Source organism: Plecotus auritus (assembly GCF_963455305.1).
Source record: "Plecotus auritus genome assembly, chromosome: 6".
In the NCBI taxonomy this organism is placed as follows: domain Eukaryota; kingdom Metazoa; phylum Chordata; class Mammalia; order Chiroptera; family Vespertilionidae; genus Plecotus; species Plecotus auritus.
Window position 1 is genome coordinate 142,826,858 of NC_137773.1, and position 17,616 is coordinate 142,844,473.

Consider the following 17,616-nt stretch of genomic DNA (forward strand, 5'->3'; position numbering starts at 1 on the left):
GAAAGGAGAACGATAACCTGGTGTCCACACTGAGCACTCCAGAGAAGAGCTGAGGGCCTGGCCTGCTCTAGGTGGCTCTAGGCCTAAACCAAGGGCAGGATCCAGGGACCTGTTTCTGTATTCTTCCAGCACAGGCATTGCGCACCCATAGTGTACTAGACCCCTTTCTACACCGTTCTGCTCTCATAGAATTTGCATTCTGTTTGTAGAGACATACATAAGAAGGATATTTTCAGACAAAAATAAGTGCTCTTTTGAAGAAGACAGTCAATATGGGGGTTATTTAAACCGTGTGGCTGGGGAAGTCCTCTGAGAAGTAACCTTTGAGTCTGGGGCAGATTATGCCAGATGTGGGCATAGCAATTACAGAGGCAAAAATGAGCTTAATGTGTTTAGGGGACAAGTGAAGCCAAGGCTAGAGAGACTGGTGATCAGACATAGAGCTGCTGCTGATGGTGGGAAGCAATAAAGGCCCTGGCTGATGTTGCTCAATGGTTATAGCATTGTCCCACAGGTTCAGTTCTGGTCGAAGTCAAGAGCACGCACATACTCAGTTACAGGTTTGTTCTGGGCCCAGTTGAGGCATGTGCAAGATTGATGTATCTTTCTCACATCAATGTCTTTCCCTTTCTCTCCCTCCTTTTCCTCCCCCCCCCCCCCCCCCGCCACTTCCACTCTCTAAAAAATCAATGGAAAAAATCATAGGGTGAGGATTAACAAAACAAACAAAAGAATTCAATAAAGCCCTTTGGAGGGTTTTAGTCATGGGGGCCACATCTTCACGTTTTTTGTTTTGCTTTGTTTTTTTCTTTTTGCTTTTTTAAGGAAGGGAAAGGGAGAGAGAGATAGAAACATCAGTGATGAGAAAAAATCATTGATTGGCTGCTTCCTGCACGCCCCAGTGGGGGCTTGAGCCCGAAACCCAGGCATGTGCCCCGACTGGGAATCAAGCCGTAATCTCCTGATTCATAGGTCAATGCTCAACCACTGAGCCACACCGCCTGGCCAGTCTTCACGTTTTGAGAAGATGGCTCTAGCTCCTGTGGAGAGTGGACTGTAAGGGACTAAGTAAAAATAAAGAGGCCTTGGCAAAAGTCCAGGCAGGAGGTGGTGTCTGGACCATGGCGATTGAGACCATGAAACCACCTTCATCTTCAGAGAATCTCTAGATTCTCTGAAGATGTAGTAGTTCTCAAGCCATTTTATTCTTTTAAAATTTATTGAGAATTCCAAGAAACACTGTTATGTGGATTATGGCTATCAACAATTACCAAGTCACCTCCTTGGTTAAATTTATTCCTAGATATATATTTTTTTTTTGATGCAATTGTAAATGGGATTTTTTTTTTCATTTCTCTTTCAGATGGTTCTTTATTAATGTACTAGAGACCTGGTGTTCGAAATTCGTGCATGGGGGTGGGGGGGGTGGGAAGGGTGTCCCTCAGCCCAATCTGCACCCTCTCCAATCTGGGACCCCTCAGGGGATGTCCAACTGCCGGTTTAGGCCCGATCCCTCTCACAATCTGGGACTGCTGGCTCCTAACCACTCGCCTGCCTGCCTGCCTGATTGCCCCTAACAGCTTCTGCCTGCCAGCCTGATCACCCCCTAACTGCTCCCCTGCCGGCCTGATCGCCCCCAACTGCCCTCCCCTGCCAACCCGATCATCCCCAACTGCCCTCCCCTGCCAGCCTGATCGCCCCCAACTGCCCTTCCCTGCCAGCCCAATCTCCCCCAACTGCCCTCCCCTGCAGGCCTGATGGCCCCCAACTGCCCTCCCCTGCTGGCCCGATGGCCCCCAACTGCCCTCCCCTGCCAGCCTGATCTCGCCCCCAACTACCCTACCTTGCATGCCTGGTCCCCCCCAACTTCCCTCCCCTGCCAGCCTGATCACCCACAATTGCCCTCCCCTGCTGACCATCTTGTGGCAGCCATCTTGTGACAGCCATCTTGTGACAACGTGAGGGCAGGCATCTTGTGGCGGCTACATTGTGACAATGTTGCGCGAGGGTGTCGTGCAAGGGCATGATGCTACCTAGGCTTTTATTATATAGGACTAGAGGCCCGTTGCACAAAGATTCGTGCAGTAGGCCTTCCTTCTCCTAGCTGCAGGACCCAGGCCTTCACTCCGGCTGCCGCCTTCTGTCTTCTCTCCAGCCAGAGCCTTCAATCTTCTCCGCTCTGGCCAGAGAGCCGCTCCTGTAGCTCCCTCTGCCCCCCACCCTCCCCCTTGCAGCAGGCGTCCTGCCCCACCTGGCCACTCCACACCTGCATTTGCAAATTAACCCGCCATCTTTGTTGGGTTAATTTGCATACTCCTGATTGGCTGGTGGGCGTTATGGAGTTACTATCAATTTGCATATTTCTCTTTTATTAGTGTAGATAGAAACTCAATAGATTTCTTTCTATGTATTTTATATCTTACAACTTTGCTGAATTTATTTATTAGTTTTAATAGTTTTTTGGTGGATTCTTTAAAGTTTTCTATATATTAGATCATGTCATCTGTATATAGTGAGTTTTACCTCTTCTTTCCCAATTTAGGTGCCTTTTATTTCTTTCTCTTGCCTATTTGCTCTGGCTAGTACTTCTAGTACTATGTTGAGTAAAGGTGTCAAGAATGGGTGTTTTTCACTTATTTTAAACCAGTTTGGGACATTCATATTTTCTTAGATTTTTTTAATCTTCGAAGATTATATGATCCATTTCTGTTAAAAATATGTGACCATTTTGATGAAGATTCAAGAACATTAATTTGTATTGGAGGTGAAAACAAGTCAATCTGTAAAATAATTTCTCAGCAGTTGAAATAGTTTCTAATGAGCATTTTCTGCTTGCTCTGTTTTAGGCCTTCTTCCTGGTCTATGCTCTGGGGTGTCTAAGTATTTACTATGAAAAGGTAAGTTGTTTTATTTATATGTAATCCACGTTAAACTTTTCCTGATATTAAAAGTAGGTTGTAGTAATTTCAATTGCTTCCCTAAATAAAATAGGAAGTGACTTCTTCTCGAAGTTCAGCTTTGGGTCCTGATTTGGAACTGTTCAGGCAAAAGCCAGCTTTGACCCTTTTAGGTTGAATTTTATTCCTAGAGGTTAGGAGAAAAGCAATATCTTACATAATGACCAGGAAATCTGTGTCAGGACAGTACTACAAAATTAACAACAAAAGTAAAAGCTACCAGTGTTTAACACTACTTCAGGCTGTGTGTTAGGTGCTTTACATACAATATTTCTAATCCTTATTTTCATCTGCTAAGAATTTTATAGATAAAGTGACTGAAGCTCAGAGAAATTAAATAACTCCCCCAAGGTCAGGGTAGCTCCAAAGCACATGATTTTGTACAGCAGCCTGCTTCCCTTAGAAGAAAGGTCATCCCATTAGAAGTTGATACCATTGCTTGCCTTCTAGTAAAGGAAGTGGAGGGCTGAGTACACATATGGGAGGGAGACTTTCCCCTGTACACTTTTTTTTTATGAATAGTTTTTTATTGATTTTTATAGAGAGAGGAGGGAGAGATAGAGAGAAACATTGATGTCAGAGGAAACATCAGTCAGCTGCCACCTTCATGCCTCCTACTGGGGATCAAGCCCGCAACCCAGGCATGTGCTCTGAACGGGAATTGAACCATCAACCTTTCAGTGCACGGGACAACACCCAACCAACTGAGCCACACTGGCCAGGGCTCCACTATTCACTTTTTGTACTTTTTGAATTCTGAACCATGTGATTATAATACATATTCAAACTGATTCAAATGAAATTTAAAAAGAAAAATGTAAGCACAACAGTAAATAGACAAGAGAAAGCATATTTCATTATGTTCTTAGAAGTACATGATTTCATCACTCATCAGATTCTAATTATATAAATCTTTTTCACAAGTATTCCATGGGTTTGAAAATGGGTGTCTGGCTGATGGGTGACTCATTTTTCCAGATGGAGGCCATTCTTAGCCCACCCTGCCTCCTCTCCTGGGCTTCAGCTGAAATTTGTCAGAATATTCTAGCTGCTACATAGAACCCTCAATATCTGAAACATGGTGGGCTATCCAATTGGAGGTTCAGCCTTCTCTATAAGACTTGCTCTCAGAGGAGGGGTTAAGTGTTTCCTCGCAGTGGGATTTGAAGGCCACACACATATGGAGCTTCCACCTTAGGAATAACTCCAAAAAAGTAAAAGAAAAACCACAACTCTAACTCATACTTATGGTATTAAAATCTTCATCTGAGCCAACTGAGCAAATCTTTTCGAGTGACTGAACCTTAAACCAACTGAAGAATTGACCATTTTACCAAGCACTGAAATGAAGCAGAAAACTTTCCCAACTTATCTGGTTTTCATTGTTGTATTTTTTTGTATTGATACATCAGAATGTTCTCTGAACCGAACATTCTCAGTCTCTTCAAGTCCTACATTAGAAACAAAGTCCTCTTATAAGTAGTGGATTATTAATTTGTGCTATCAGATAACAAATTCTCTAGTTTCAAAAACTAAATGGAGCATTCTTTTAAAGCTTTTACAAAATTATTTGTGGCTTTTCTGAGCATGGCCTGACATATACTAGTAGTAGCTGCTCTTTAGGGTCTTTTGGAACATGCTGCCTTGTGGACTTGTTACATTTGAGGCCCCAGCTCAAATGTACTCGTTCCTCTGCCTGGAATGTTCTTCCCCAGCCACCACCCCCCCCTTCCAGATCCTCCACCACCCGCTTTCACTCAGATATCACTGTCTCAGGGCAGCCTCTCCCGAGTCCTTTAGAGCAGTGCTATCCACTGGAAATGCAATGGGAGCCTCAGACAGGAGCCGTGTGTATAATCTAAAATTTTATGGTAGCCACATTAAAAAGTATTTTTAAGGTGAAATTAATTTATAATATATTATATAGTTTATGTAACCCAACATGTCCAAAATTATGGAGATAGTTGTTTTTATACTAAGCTTTTGAAATTTTGTGTGTATTTTACATTTGCAGCACATCTCAGTTCAGGCACCTCATTGGACAGCACATGTCTAGCTCTTCTAGTTAAGTCCCTCTGTTCTGGGTACCATGTTTGTTGTTGTTAGATATTTTTTCCATTGATTTTTAGCGAGCGTGGTAGGGGGAGGAAGAGAGAGAGACATTGATGTGAGAGAGGCACATCGATTGGTTGCCTCTCGCATGCACCCCAACTGGGACTGGGGAACGAACCTGCAACCCAGGTATGTGCCCTTGACTAAGAATCGAACCTTGACCCTTTGGTGTTCGGGCTGGCACTCTAACCATTTGGCCACATTGGCCAGGGCGGTACCATGTTTGTTTTATTCACTGCTCCAGCTTCACACTTACTGACATTGATTCACTAGAATGATGAGTGAGTACATACATAATAATGCCTATTTTTGTTCAATAACTTTAGGAGCCTTTAACGATTCTGAAACTCTGGAAAGTTTTCACAGTAGTTCAGCCCACATTCAGGACTACCTATATGGCGTACCATTACTTCCGAAGCAAGGGCTGGGTGCCCAAAGTGGGACTTAAGTACGGAACAGATTTACGTAAGTAATTTGTGGCTTGGTAGGTGTGAGAACTAGGGTTTGCATCAGATCCTAGGATGAAAATCAGATTTGGTTATATGTGCTGTTGCTCATCTTTTCTAAGAGGTTCTTCCTTCTGGCTTAAATAAGAATATTGGATATTTGGATTGGGTTTAGGGTATGTCCAGAGTGAGTGAAAGGGCAATCTAGGAGAAAAGCCCAGGAGTAGAAACTTGAAGACCCAAGTCAGGTTTCTCCTCTTGTCTGCTCTATAATCTACAGCATCCCCATATCCCTACCCTCACCTCTCATTAACCATGTGGTCATGTTATATAGGGCAGTCCCTTGTCCTCTGGGCCACAGTTGCCTCATCTGGCAAATGAGAATAGTCATCCTCCTATATAATAAAGAGGTAATATACAAATTGACCCTCGTGCCCTCACAAGATGGCTGCCTATGACCAGGCCAGCAGGGGGATTAGTGAGGGACGACCAAACGACTGAACAAGCAGGCTGCGTGGGGCAACCAGGCCAGCAGGGGGGTTAGTTAGGGACGACCAAATGACTGAACAGCAGACTGCATGGGGTGACCAGGCCAGCAGGTGGGGGGGGCAGTTGGGGGCAACCAGGCCAGCAGTGGGGGGGGCAGTTGGGGGCAACCAGGCCAGCATGGGGGGGCGCAGTTAGGGGCGACCAGGCAGGCAGGCAGGTGAACGATTAGGAGCTAGCAGTCCAGGATTGTGAGGTGGATGTCCGACTGCCGGTTTAGGCCCGATCCTGGCAGTCAGACAACCCCTAAACCGGCAGTCGGACATCCCCCAAGGGGTCCCGGAATGGAGAGGGTGCAGGCTGGGCTGAGGGGACAACACACACACCCTGTCCCCGTGCACGAATTTCGTGCACTGGGCCTCTAGTTATATTAATAACTACAGCTCTCATTTATTAATAATCATTTAGTACATGCCAAGCATTGTACTAAGTGTTTTACATTCATTAGCTCATTTAATGCTTACAGCAGTCCTGGGCAATGGATACTTGTTAACCTCATTTTTCTGAGAAGGAGATTGCAGTTTTGGGAGAATGGGTCATTTGCCCCTAACAGTTTTCAGGGCCAGTAACTTATAGAGCTGGACTTTTAATGTTGGAGCCCAGACTCTGAGAAACTTCTACGTAGTTCTTCCTCAGCTGATCTTTACTCGAAGTGAGGAGTCTGAGCCATGTAAGCACTTCATTCAACAGAGAATTGCTGATGGTCTCCTGTGGGCCAAGAATACAGAAGTGAACAAGACAAGCACAGAGCTGCCTTGATGGGACAACTTACTTTTTGGCGGGAGAGACAAACAAGCAAACAAATACATAATGCATTTGCAGGTGCTGATAAGGATTGTAATTAAACAGCAGAGTAAAGGACGCTGGTAAAGGTGGTCAGGAAAGCACTGAAAATATGTGACCACAGCGAGAGCCATTCACTTGAGAATTTGGGGAAGAACATGCTAGGTAAAGTGAACAGTAAGTGAAAAGGCCGGGAGGCAGAACAGCTTGGCAGGTCTCAGGAACCACAGGAAGACTGTGTCTAGAACTTAGAGGTCCAGAGGAGAGTGAGCGTTAGGCTGGGGCCGGCTCACGTAGGCCCTGGCAGAGACTTTGGATGTTACTCTGCTGATTGGACGTCTTGGGAGATTTAGGGCAAGTGAGTGACTTAAATTTAATGACTTCATTTAACAGGATCCTCTATCTCATCTCTTACTAAAAGACTGCAGGAGAGCAAAAGTGGAAGCAGAGTGACTTAGTTAGGGAAGCTGAGCCCAGCCAGCCCTGCAGATGCAATGTATGTGAGATTTGTGGGTAAGAGAGGAATCAGGGATAATGCATAGGTATTTGGCTTAATGTTTTGGACACATTAAGTAAGCCCCCTGGAGATATTGGGAAGATAGGCCAGATATTTGAGAGGCCTTCTAAGAAGTCCCTGGCCCCTGAGGTCTTTGGAGCTCTGTCACATACTTGTTCCATATGCTTTGGAGCCTTTTAAGTACCCAAAGAAAGCCAATTCAATCTTTTAAATATTTAAGTGCTCTAAAGTTGAGTGTGCTTAACCTAGACTCAGAGGATAGTCTTCAGGGGCTGGAAGGTACCTCCTGAAATTTTACTCAAAATCCCATATCGCTAAGATCAATGGTTGGTTTTGTTTCTTCCATGCCTGGATTTCAGATACAGATATTCTAACTCAGAGTTACCACACAAATATTCAAGATTAGCTTGAGATTAGTTTGCTAGGTTTCCAGATAATTGTGCTGGCTACAGGTCACGTTGCTTAAATAAGGGATGTGCCTGTTTCATTTTTCTTCATTGGCTTCCTGCCCTGTTCTCCTTTTCATTCTCCTGTAAGAGTAGCCACTCAGGCCCTGGCTGGTGTGGCTCAGTTGATTGGAGCATCGTCCCGTACACTGAAAGGTCACAGGGTTGATCCCTGGTCAGAGTGGGTACAGGAGGCAACTGATCCAGTTTCTCTCTCCTATCGATGTTTTTCTTTCTCCCCCTCTCCCTTTCTCTCTCTCTTAAATCAATAGGATTAAAAAAAAAGGAAGAAAAACAAAAGAATAGCCACTCAGTGCAAATGCTTGGCAGGTCTTCTCCAACTTTCTTAATTTATGGGTGAAATTTGAGTAGAATTTTCCAGTGGATAAGGCTGCAGTGATGCATTAAGAGGTGGCATGGGGTGATGGAAAGATCACTCTTTGGGGTCACAGCTGGCTTTCTTCATCTCTCCAAGCTTTCGTTTGCTCTTCATATAACATGGGTAACAATACTTGCTTTGTAAAACACCTTTTTTTTTTTTTTCTTTTTCAGAGAGAGGAAGGGAGAGGGAGGGAGAGATAGAAACATCAGTGATAAGAGGGAATCATTCATTGGCTGTCTCCTGCATGCCCCCTACTGGGGATCGTGCTTGAAACCTGGGCATGTGCCCTGTCTGGAAATCAAACCTTGACCTCCTGGTTCATTGGTCGGCACAACCACTGGGCCACACCGGCTGGGCAAGAACTTTCCTGATTTAAAAATAAACTGCCTTATAAGGATAAATGAAAGAACGGACAAGCAGGCAGATTTTCTAAAAGAAATCAATCAACTGCTATTTCCCAACTCCCCGGAGGCCTTTGCCACAGCTGGGGCCTATCATGCACTTGGAGCTGCCTGTATTATTAATGTGAGACCAGGCCTCTGGCCCAGCAGCCACACGAAGGGTGTCTTCCCAGTTCCTGCTTTAGCAAGGGTTCACTAGCAGTGCTAGCCTGGGATGGGAGGAACACTTCCTAAACTTTACCCCTTCTCCAGGCACAGCTGCTCAGTGCCTGGTTTTTAACAATATTATTTTAGTTTTGAAGGCTAGTGACCTAATCACATGTACCTCAGAACTGCCATCCCGGGTTAAATCCAGGACATTCTTTTAACAGTTGTTTCTGCTTACAGAGCTAATGACTCATGACAAAGGGCCGTTATGAAATTCACATCTTATCAGGGAAACTCTTCCTTGAATAAATCTTGTCAATCAAACTTCATTCCAGGAGCAGTATTTGGAACAAATGATAGGGATCTCAAATCAAGTGCAGCTGCAGAGCTAGTTGACCTTGGTCACCCAGTGCTGAAAAGGAGACTGGAAGCCAGGGGGAGCCTCTCTTTACATTTCCACCCAGAAGCTCCTGTGGTGCTGGCTCCTTTGACCAAAGCTTGCTTTTCTGCTCTTGTCTAATTCAGTCTTTCTACTCCTGTGAGGGGTGGTGTTCGCCTCCCTGCCACAGGCTGTGCCTCCCTCCAAAGGGCTCCCAGGACCTCGTGGCAGAGTCCCTGGCCCCATGCTTTCAGCAGCAGCTCCTGAACTCCACAGACTGAATTACCAGTAGTCCCCTATTGTCAGACCTTTCGCTTTTCTCAATTTCAGTAACGTGTGGTCAGTGTTGGTCTGAAAATATTAAATGGAAAATTCTAGAAATAATTCATAAGTTTTAAATTGTGCTTCATTCTGAGTAGCATGATGAAGTCTCTTGCTGTCCCGCTCCATCCCTCCCAAGACATGAATCATCCCTTTGTTCAGCGTCTCCAGGTCTCCACGCTGTAGATGATCCCCACCCATTAGTCACTTAGTAGCTGTCCAGTCAGCCATTGGGGTATCACAGTGCTCATGTTCAAGTAACACTTATTTTACCTTAATTATTGCCCAAAGCCATTATAATGGTTCTATTTTATTATTAACTAGGGGCCCAGTGCACGAATTCATGCACCTTGAAAGGAACTGTGGGCTTCGAGGCTGCTGTGGGTCTTGGCCCATCCTCGACACCCCTTCCTGGCCCCTCCTTCCACAGCCCCTGGTCCCCTGTCTGCCAGGAGCCCTGCTCCCATGCGCTGATGGCGCAGCCCTGCCCACACTCGCTGACAGCATGGAGCGATTGGGGCCAACATCAGCAGCAGGTGTGAGCGGGGCTGAAGCCATCAGTGGGTGCAAGCGGCAGCTGTTGCCCCAGTTGCCCCTCAGGAGCTGGGGGGAGGTAGAGAAACCCTTGGGTAATCGAGGCTGTCAGCCACTGCTCGCACCCGCTGACGGTACCGAGCGATGGCGACGGACGCTGGGTGTTGGCTGCAGGTGTGAGCGGGGCTGACACCGGCAGTGGGTGCAAGCGGTGGCTGCTGGCCCCGATCGCCCCTCAGGAGCAGAGGGAACGGGAGAAGCCCTGAGGGGCAATCAGGACCAGCAGCCTCCACTCACACCTGCTGATGGCGCCGAGTGATCAGGGCCAGCACTGGGAAGCCCTGAGGGGCAATCAGGACCAGCAGCCTCCACTCACACCTGCTGATGGCGCCGAGCGATCAGGGCCAGCACTGGGCACTGGCAGCAGGTGCGAGGGGGCTGGCGCCAGCAGCAGGTGCGAGCAGCTGGTGGGACTGTGGCGCACAGGAGCAAAGAATTTTCAGTAACCTCCAGATGCTTGCCCTGATGACAGCGACCGGTGCCCCTCCTTGGTCTGGCACCCCCACTCACTTGCTCCACCATCCTGCTACAGCCGACACCCACTATGTTCCGCGCTCTGCCGCCTGCTGCCAAAACCCATCATGTTCCATGCATGACCCCTGGTGATCATAGAGACTGGTTGTTCGGTTGTTTGGTGTGCCGCCGTTCAATCTATTTGCATATTAGGGTTTTCTATATATAGATTATTGTCGTTGATCTCTAACTGTGCCTAATTTGTACATTAAACTTTAATACAAATATGTATGTATAAGAAAACCACATATATAGGGGCTTGGTGCTATCCAGTTTCAGGCATCCTCTGGCATCTTGTAACATGTCCTTCATGCATGGGAGGGGGCACTACTGTAGTAGGGCAGACCAATCTGAGTATTGTGTATGGTTTTGTGATTTCTTTTCCCCACTTGACTTTGAATTTCTTAAAAATAGACATGAGCCTTGTTCATATCTAGCACCAACACCTAAGTCAGTACCTGGCCAGATTAGCTCAGACACTTTGAATTACATTGATTTGACATGAATAACAAAATGTTCATCCACACCTGGCCTGTGTTGCTCAGTAGTTGAGTATCGACCCATGAACCAGGAGGTCAGGGTTCGATTCCCGATCAGGGCACAATCCCAAGTTTCGGGCTCAATCCCCACTAGCAGCATGTAGGAGGCAGCTGATCAATGATTCTCATCATTGATGTTTCTCTCCCTTCCTCTCTCTGAAATCAATAAAATTTTTAAGAAATAAAAATGTTTATCTACTTTATACAAGTTTCACATTCTTAATACACTTTCAAGCGCTCACGCCAGAGAGTATAAAACAAGCAGCAAGATAAGAATCACTTTTACTTGACTTTAGAATTCATTTGTGGGGTGGGGATGGGAGGAGGGTGTTAGGGTCTTGGCAACAGATTTGCTTTACTAATTGCATTTCAGGGGGAATAACAGTTTGGATTTTAAAAATAGACTGCAGGGCATATTGCAGATTACCCACATACAGATAATTGGGTGTTTATATTTCTGTGGAGCAGAAAAAAACTTACATAATAAAATAAGATTTTTATTTCACATGGTTATACATTTTCTTTCTCTTTCTTTGCAGTGCTGTATCGAAAAGGACCTCCATTTTACCATGCAAGGTTTGGAGTGATTTTTTTAAATAACATTTTTTTCTGATTTAAGAGAGAAAGAGAGAAAGAGAGAGATAGAAACATCAATGATGTGAGAGAATCACTGGTCAGGTGCCTCCTGCATGCCTCACACCGGGGATCGAGCCCGCAACCTGGGCATGTGACCTCACCGGGAATCGAACCATGACCTCTTAGTTCATAGGTTGGTGCTCAACCACTGAGCCACGCGTCCAGGCTGGAGTGATTTTTGAATGTCAGTGACTTAAAGGGACATGATATTTTTGGCCTGCACTTTAATTTTTAGTGCCACAGAATCGGTCATGTTCCTGTTGGCCTGATAAAGATAAAAATACTATGTGTCTGTGCCTTACCCACCAACAGTGTGATACTATATAAAAAATAATAAATCTGTGTTTTAGTATTAAACATTGAGTTAATCTATGTAGTAACTGTTCATCTTAATTCACTGAGTATTAGTATCCAAACCATTGAGTGAATTCTCAGCTTTCATATTGGGAGAAATATTTCTGTTCCTTTTCTATATGTGTTGAAATCAATCTAAAATTTTATAACATGAAGTGTGAGTTTTTCATTAATATTTTCTCAGCAGTCCAGGGAAATTTAGCATCAAATGATGTACATTTTTTTTGTAGCTTCATTCTTGGTAGGAAAAACAATATTCTTTTTAAATGGATTGATTTCATATGTTTTACTTTTAAAACTCCCTTTGTGTGTTTTCCAGTTACTCTGTCATTATTGAGTTAGTCGATGACCATTTTGAGGGCTCTCTTCGAAGACCTTTCAGTTGGAAGTCACTGGCTACCTTGAGCAGAGTTTCAGTGAATGTCTCCAAGGTAACAACATCAGCTCTGGCATTATCTGTCACTGAAATGGTTGGATTTTTTTTTTTCTTCTTAAATGTAGTAGAAATAGAAAAGTCATTTGGAGAAACTTCAAAGTGTTTCTACCAGTGAAGTTCTGGAAGATTGGGCTAGAAGCTCTCCTCCCCCTTATGTCCCTCCCACCACCACCTGGTTCTAAGCTCCAGGAATTGAACTTTGAAGTTCCCCATAGTGATTGATGTTGGTGGGCATTGCCTTCCTTCTCTGGGGTGCCTTGGGTAAGCACAGCCAGCACATACTCAAAATTCACCCACACATTCACAAAGGAGTCCAAACACTGACATGTTTCTTTTTAAAGTTCGCAGATCTCTTGAAAAGGCAACGAGGGAATTAATATTTATTGCTAAACACTTTACATGTTTCTCACCACCATTTCTTATCCTCATCCAAAAAGTGAGGAATCAAAGTGTCAGAGATGGTGAGTGAGAAATCCATGATCATGCAGCTCAAATGCAGAAGTGGGATTCAAACTGAGAGCCAGCTGACTGCCCGGCTGTGTTCTGTTTCCTGCTGCCATCAAGATAGGAGGGAAGTCACCAGGACTCTACAGGATGGAAGCTCTGGGTGTTCTCTGTGATTCAGTAGTTTACTAACTGAAACAAATTGTGGGCCCCCTCCCATCTGTCCCACTGCTGCTGGGAGTGTGAGAGCTGAGACTGGCGAGTCCAGAGGGGCCAGGTGACAACTGTCTTCAATGCCAGGGAAGTTGCTTAGGCTGTAGCCTAGGAAATATGGGAGTCTATACTGTTTCTAATGTTTTTATGCCCACTTTTTGAGCAAACATTTAATATATTAAATTTTATGTTTATAACCAATATATCTACTTTATTTGCATTCTCCTGACATGTCAACAATGTCTAAATGGCAGGTCCTTAGTCTAGAGTGTGAGCCCAGCTATGATGTTCCCAGGAGGACACTGCTGTGCTTCTTGATGTTCCCAGGAGCACATGGTGAACAGGAATGGAGACTGCATTTCCTGCTGGCGCACTCAGATTTGTATTATGATTTTGTGGAATATGGATATTGTTTTTATTTCTCAATAGGAACTCATGCTGTGCTATCTGATTAAACCTTCTACCATGACTGACAAAGAAATGGAATCCCCAGAATGCATGAAGAGAATTAAAGTTCAGGTGTGTAACTTAGAGGTCATTCAGTTCATCCCAGAGATTCTCATTGCATCACGTCCTCTTGAACATGTGCTCCCAAGAAAACAAAATTGCCCATCTTGCCTTGGAAAGAAAGTCTTCTGGGGCCTTCCCTGCAAAAACCCACTCTCATTCCCTCTTAATTTCTGCTGTTCCCATACCTGCAATGTGATCTGGTTTCTGTCCTCACCGCCCAGCTGAGACTGCTGTCCCAACGGCCTGGGACCCTGTGGCCAGGCCAGACCTCTCCTCAGTCTCATTCTCAGAGGCTAGGAGTGTCACTGCTGACATTCCTTCCTTGAACTTCTCATCTGGCTTCTGGGGTTCTGTGTTGAGCTGAGTCTCCCCCCGGTCTTCCTGACAGGATTTTCTCTGCCAGGGCTGCCAGGTTCATTATTCCGTCATCCAGTGTCTAATATCTCCATCTCTCGCCCTGTCTTTGACCCTCCTCCACGTCCAGCACTTCATTGTTTTTCTCTAACCTTGCACCCTTCCTCTTGGTCTCACTGCCCCACTGCAGACCTGCTCGAGGACCCCCCGTCTCATCCCTTCAGTTTGTCCTGCCATCCCCACTAGGTTAACTTTCCATAAAATGCCAATCCAGATCCACTTCTGTCCTCTCAGTGCTGACCTGGATATATCAGCGCCATCATAGACTTGGTTCCGATGTTAAATATGAGCTTTTGTACTGGCACTTCTAATCCTGGAAGGTGCTAGTAGAATCCCACAGCTGAGGAAAGTTTAGCTTTCAAAATCTTTTCACAGATACGGTAAGGTTTATATCGCTGCATTCACTTTCCTCCGAATGTCCAGTTACAAGAAATGGGAACAGATATCCTCATTACGTAGATAGCTTTTTGTGAAAAGTAGCTGTGATGTCACATGCCTAGCATGTTCTTTCATTCCTGTTTTTGAAATTTATTCGTCTTTTTTGTTTTTATTGGTTACAGGAAGTGATTCTGAGCCGCTGGGTTTCTTCACGAGAGAGGAGTGACCAAGATGAACTTTAACATTTAACCTCAGAATTCTGATTTCACCAAAAAATATTTATTGAGTCTCCTACAATAAGCCAAGCTCAGGGCGAGGTAAAGGGTCCTTTTATTGTAATTGGCCATTAATTGGAAAGTTTAAAGGGTATGGTGCTCCCCAAACCAGAGAACTATTAGTGTTTTCTTTTTATTTATTTATTTTTTAAATATATTTCATTGATTTCCTACAGAGAGGAAGGGAGAGGGAGAGAGAGCTAGAAACATCGACGATAGAGAAACATCAATCAGCTGCCTCCTGCACACCCCCTACTGGGGATGTGCCCGCAACTAAGGTACATGCTCTTGACCACAATCAAACCTGGCACCCTTGACTCCGCAGGCGGACGCTCTATCCACTGAGCCAAACCGGCCAGGGCGAGAACTATTGGTGTTTTAAAAAGAAATTACACGGGAGAAGAAGAGAGCCCTGTGCCCGGATGTCAGCTTCTGTCCTCAGTGGGCACTGATGGTGACTGGCCCCAACTCCTCGCCTCCAGGCCCCACTCTGCATCCTCATCTGTTCAGTGAGGAGCGTGGAAAGATGAGTCCAGCAACAGGGAACCTCTGTTTTACTCTAATCTAACCTCTGCATGGTGACAGTTCCCAAAGCAGCACTGTATGCACAGGCATCTCGTTACCCACATCCAGTCTGTTCCCCAAAGAGTGCTGGAAAGCGTTTCTGCGGGTTGCAGGACACCATGTTCCATTACTTTAAATGGAAAAAATTACATGTCTCCGCTTGTCCAAGAACTTCAACCAATTACTGAAGCACGTAACAGTCCATTTAATATTTAGCAAGGATTTTTGTATCATAGAAAGCATTTAAAACATCAATTACCTAATTATTTGTCACTTTACTAATTGATAGGCATATTTGTGTAGAATACACAATATTATGCAGTATTAGATAAAAGTTGCACCTTGCTTCAGTTAACTTCTTTGAAATAAAAATAGGTGGTGAAATAATATGTGAAGGAAGATACAAAATGAGTGCAATTGACTTTTAGTAAACACAGTAAACAAAGCCTTTTTTTAATTGGTTAGATCCCAATGAAGAGTTGCCTGAGGAGTGGCATTTAGAGGCAAGAGGAGGGTAGTGGGCAGAGGGCATGGGGGTGGGGAGATTGAGCAAGAGGGAGCCAGTGTAGGAGTGAGGGAACAATGGTCTGAGGCTCATCCACTGTCCAGATTCGAGAAGCTGGTGGACAGCCCCTCCTCGGCATTAAATGCTCCAGAGTAGATGGTTCAGAACCATCTTTGGAAGCTGAGACAAAAATAAAAAACACAGAATGAACACTTGTTTGCATCCCTCGATGCAGGACCTTAGAGATCCTGACAGCCTAAGAGTCTGCTGTGGTTGTGTTTTAAAGGTTTGGCATTCAAATAATGGAGCTCCCCTGCCTCAGACCAATAACGACCATCAATTTGAAAGAGCTTCTTAGTACGTTCTTTGCTCTTCATTAGTGATGCTAACAGTTCTTCAACATTTTTACTGTTCACTTTGCTTACTCCAGGCTCCTTAGCAAAATGAAAGACTTTGCTTTGACTCATCACTTTCTCAAAACCTTTAATGCTGGCAAAAAATTTCAGGAGGCATTTCTTCCCTATTTCATTTATCATTTGTAGTGACACTTCTTTCCAAGTCTAATCAGTGCACCAGATGCCTTTATGGTAAAACCTCTTCCAGGAATCCTTCATCAAAGTACAGTCCTCCTGTAAACACTCAGATGCTTTGTCATCCGCTGATGTGCATTGAAGGTTGTGGCAACTCCTTGGTATAAAGGCTACAATAAATGTGGAGAAGCCAAAGGCCGCACAGATATTTGTAACTCAGCGCTCCAGAAGAATGTCCAAAGCATCATCTTTAGTCAAAGAAGCCTGTATGGAGGTTTTCCTTCTTTATATGTAGATTTGAACACAATGTAGCAGGCCATGCACTCCTCAGCGTTACCTGAGGGCCCTGGGGGTTCTGGAATGGTATACCAGCAAAGGTTTTAATTTAAATCACCCTCACAGTTTCCAGGTAAAAGTATTAGCTAGCCCTGGCCAGTTTAACAAAGTGGTTAGAGCATCAACCCACAGACTTGAAGGGTCTCAGGTTTGATTCCTGGTCAAGAGCATGTACCTTGGTTGCAGGTTCTATCCCTGCCCCCAGCCCCAGGTCAGGGTGCTTGTGGGAGACAATCTATCAATGTGTCTCTCTCACATTAATATTTCTCTCCTCCTCCTCTCTCCCCACCACTATCTCTAAAAATCAATTTAAAAAAATATCCTCAGGTGAGGATTAACAACAACAAATAAATAAAAGCAGTATTAGAAAAGGAGAATAATGGCGGCGGAATAGACAGACGTGTTCCGAGCCTTGTCCCGGAGCAGAAAGAAAGAACAGCTGAGGGTCGCGCAAGGAGTGTTTGTTGGCTGGTTGGGAGACAGCTGAATTCCAGAAGGAGGTGGGGGACTGCTGAACGGGGTTCCCCTGACCTGGCAGCAAGAACTGCGGCTGGGTCCCCTCCCGGAGCTGCGGGCTTGGACGCGGAGTCTGCGCCATCTTGATCCGGAAAGTGGAGCTTATCTGAAGCCTGAGAATCCACAACGGCGGCACCCCAGGAACAGCTGCGAGCCCCAGAACAACGCTCCCCAACTGGCGCAACCACACGGGTTCAGAGAAGCTCTACACTCCACCACGGAAAGGTCAGATTTCGCCTGGGATAAGGTGAGGTCTCTGGTCCCGGCGGGAGAGAGGAACGCGCGTTTTGCGGGAGCTGGAGGACCAGGGAAGTCTGTGCCTAGAAAAATCCGTGGCTGTAGGGGCTGGCGTGATCTGTGACTGTGGAAAGGGGTCCTCAGAGCTGCTAAGAGAAGGGCACTCTAAAAAGCAACCCATTTTG

The 17,616-nt window shown here is 45.2% G+C and overlaps 1 protein-coding gene across 10 annotated transcripts in view; it reads left to right on the top strand.

The window, feature by feature from the left end:
* The window catches only part of TSEN2 (tRNA splicing endonuclease subunit 2), a 49,391-nt gene that overhangs the window by 25,047 nt on the left and 6,728 nt on the right, over positions 1 to 17,616 (top strand). For 7 of the 10 annotated variants that reach the window (XM_080673827.1, XM_080673830.1, XM_080673828.1 and 4 more), the window contains 6 exons: positions 2,847 to 2,897; positions 5,396 to 5,534; positions 11,623 to 11,659; positions 12,393 to 12,504; positions 13,596 to 13,685; positions 14,651 to 17,045. In XM_080673827.1, the coding sequence (XP_080529953.1) occupies positions 2,847 to 2,897; positions 5,396 to 5,534; positions 11,623 to 11,659; positions 12,393 to 12,504; positions 13,596 to 13,685; positions 14,651 to 14,710 (489 nt within the window). In that variant the 3' untranslated portion in view covers positions 14,711 to 17,045. Of the gene's footprint in view, positions 1 to 2,846; positions 2,898 to 5,395; positions 5,535 to 11,622; positions 11,660 to 12,392; positions 12,505 to 13,595; positions 13,686 to 14,650; positions 17,046 to 17,616 lie in introns of those variants that run through there. The other 3 variants (XR_013960882.1, XR_013960881.1, XM_080673826.1) reach the window with 3 other exon arrangements.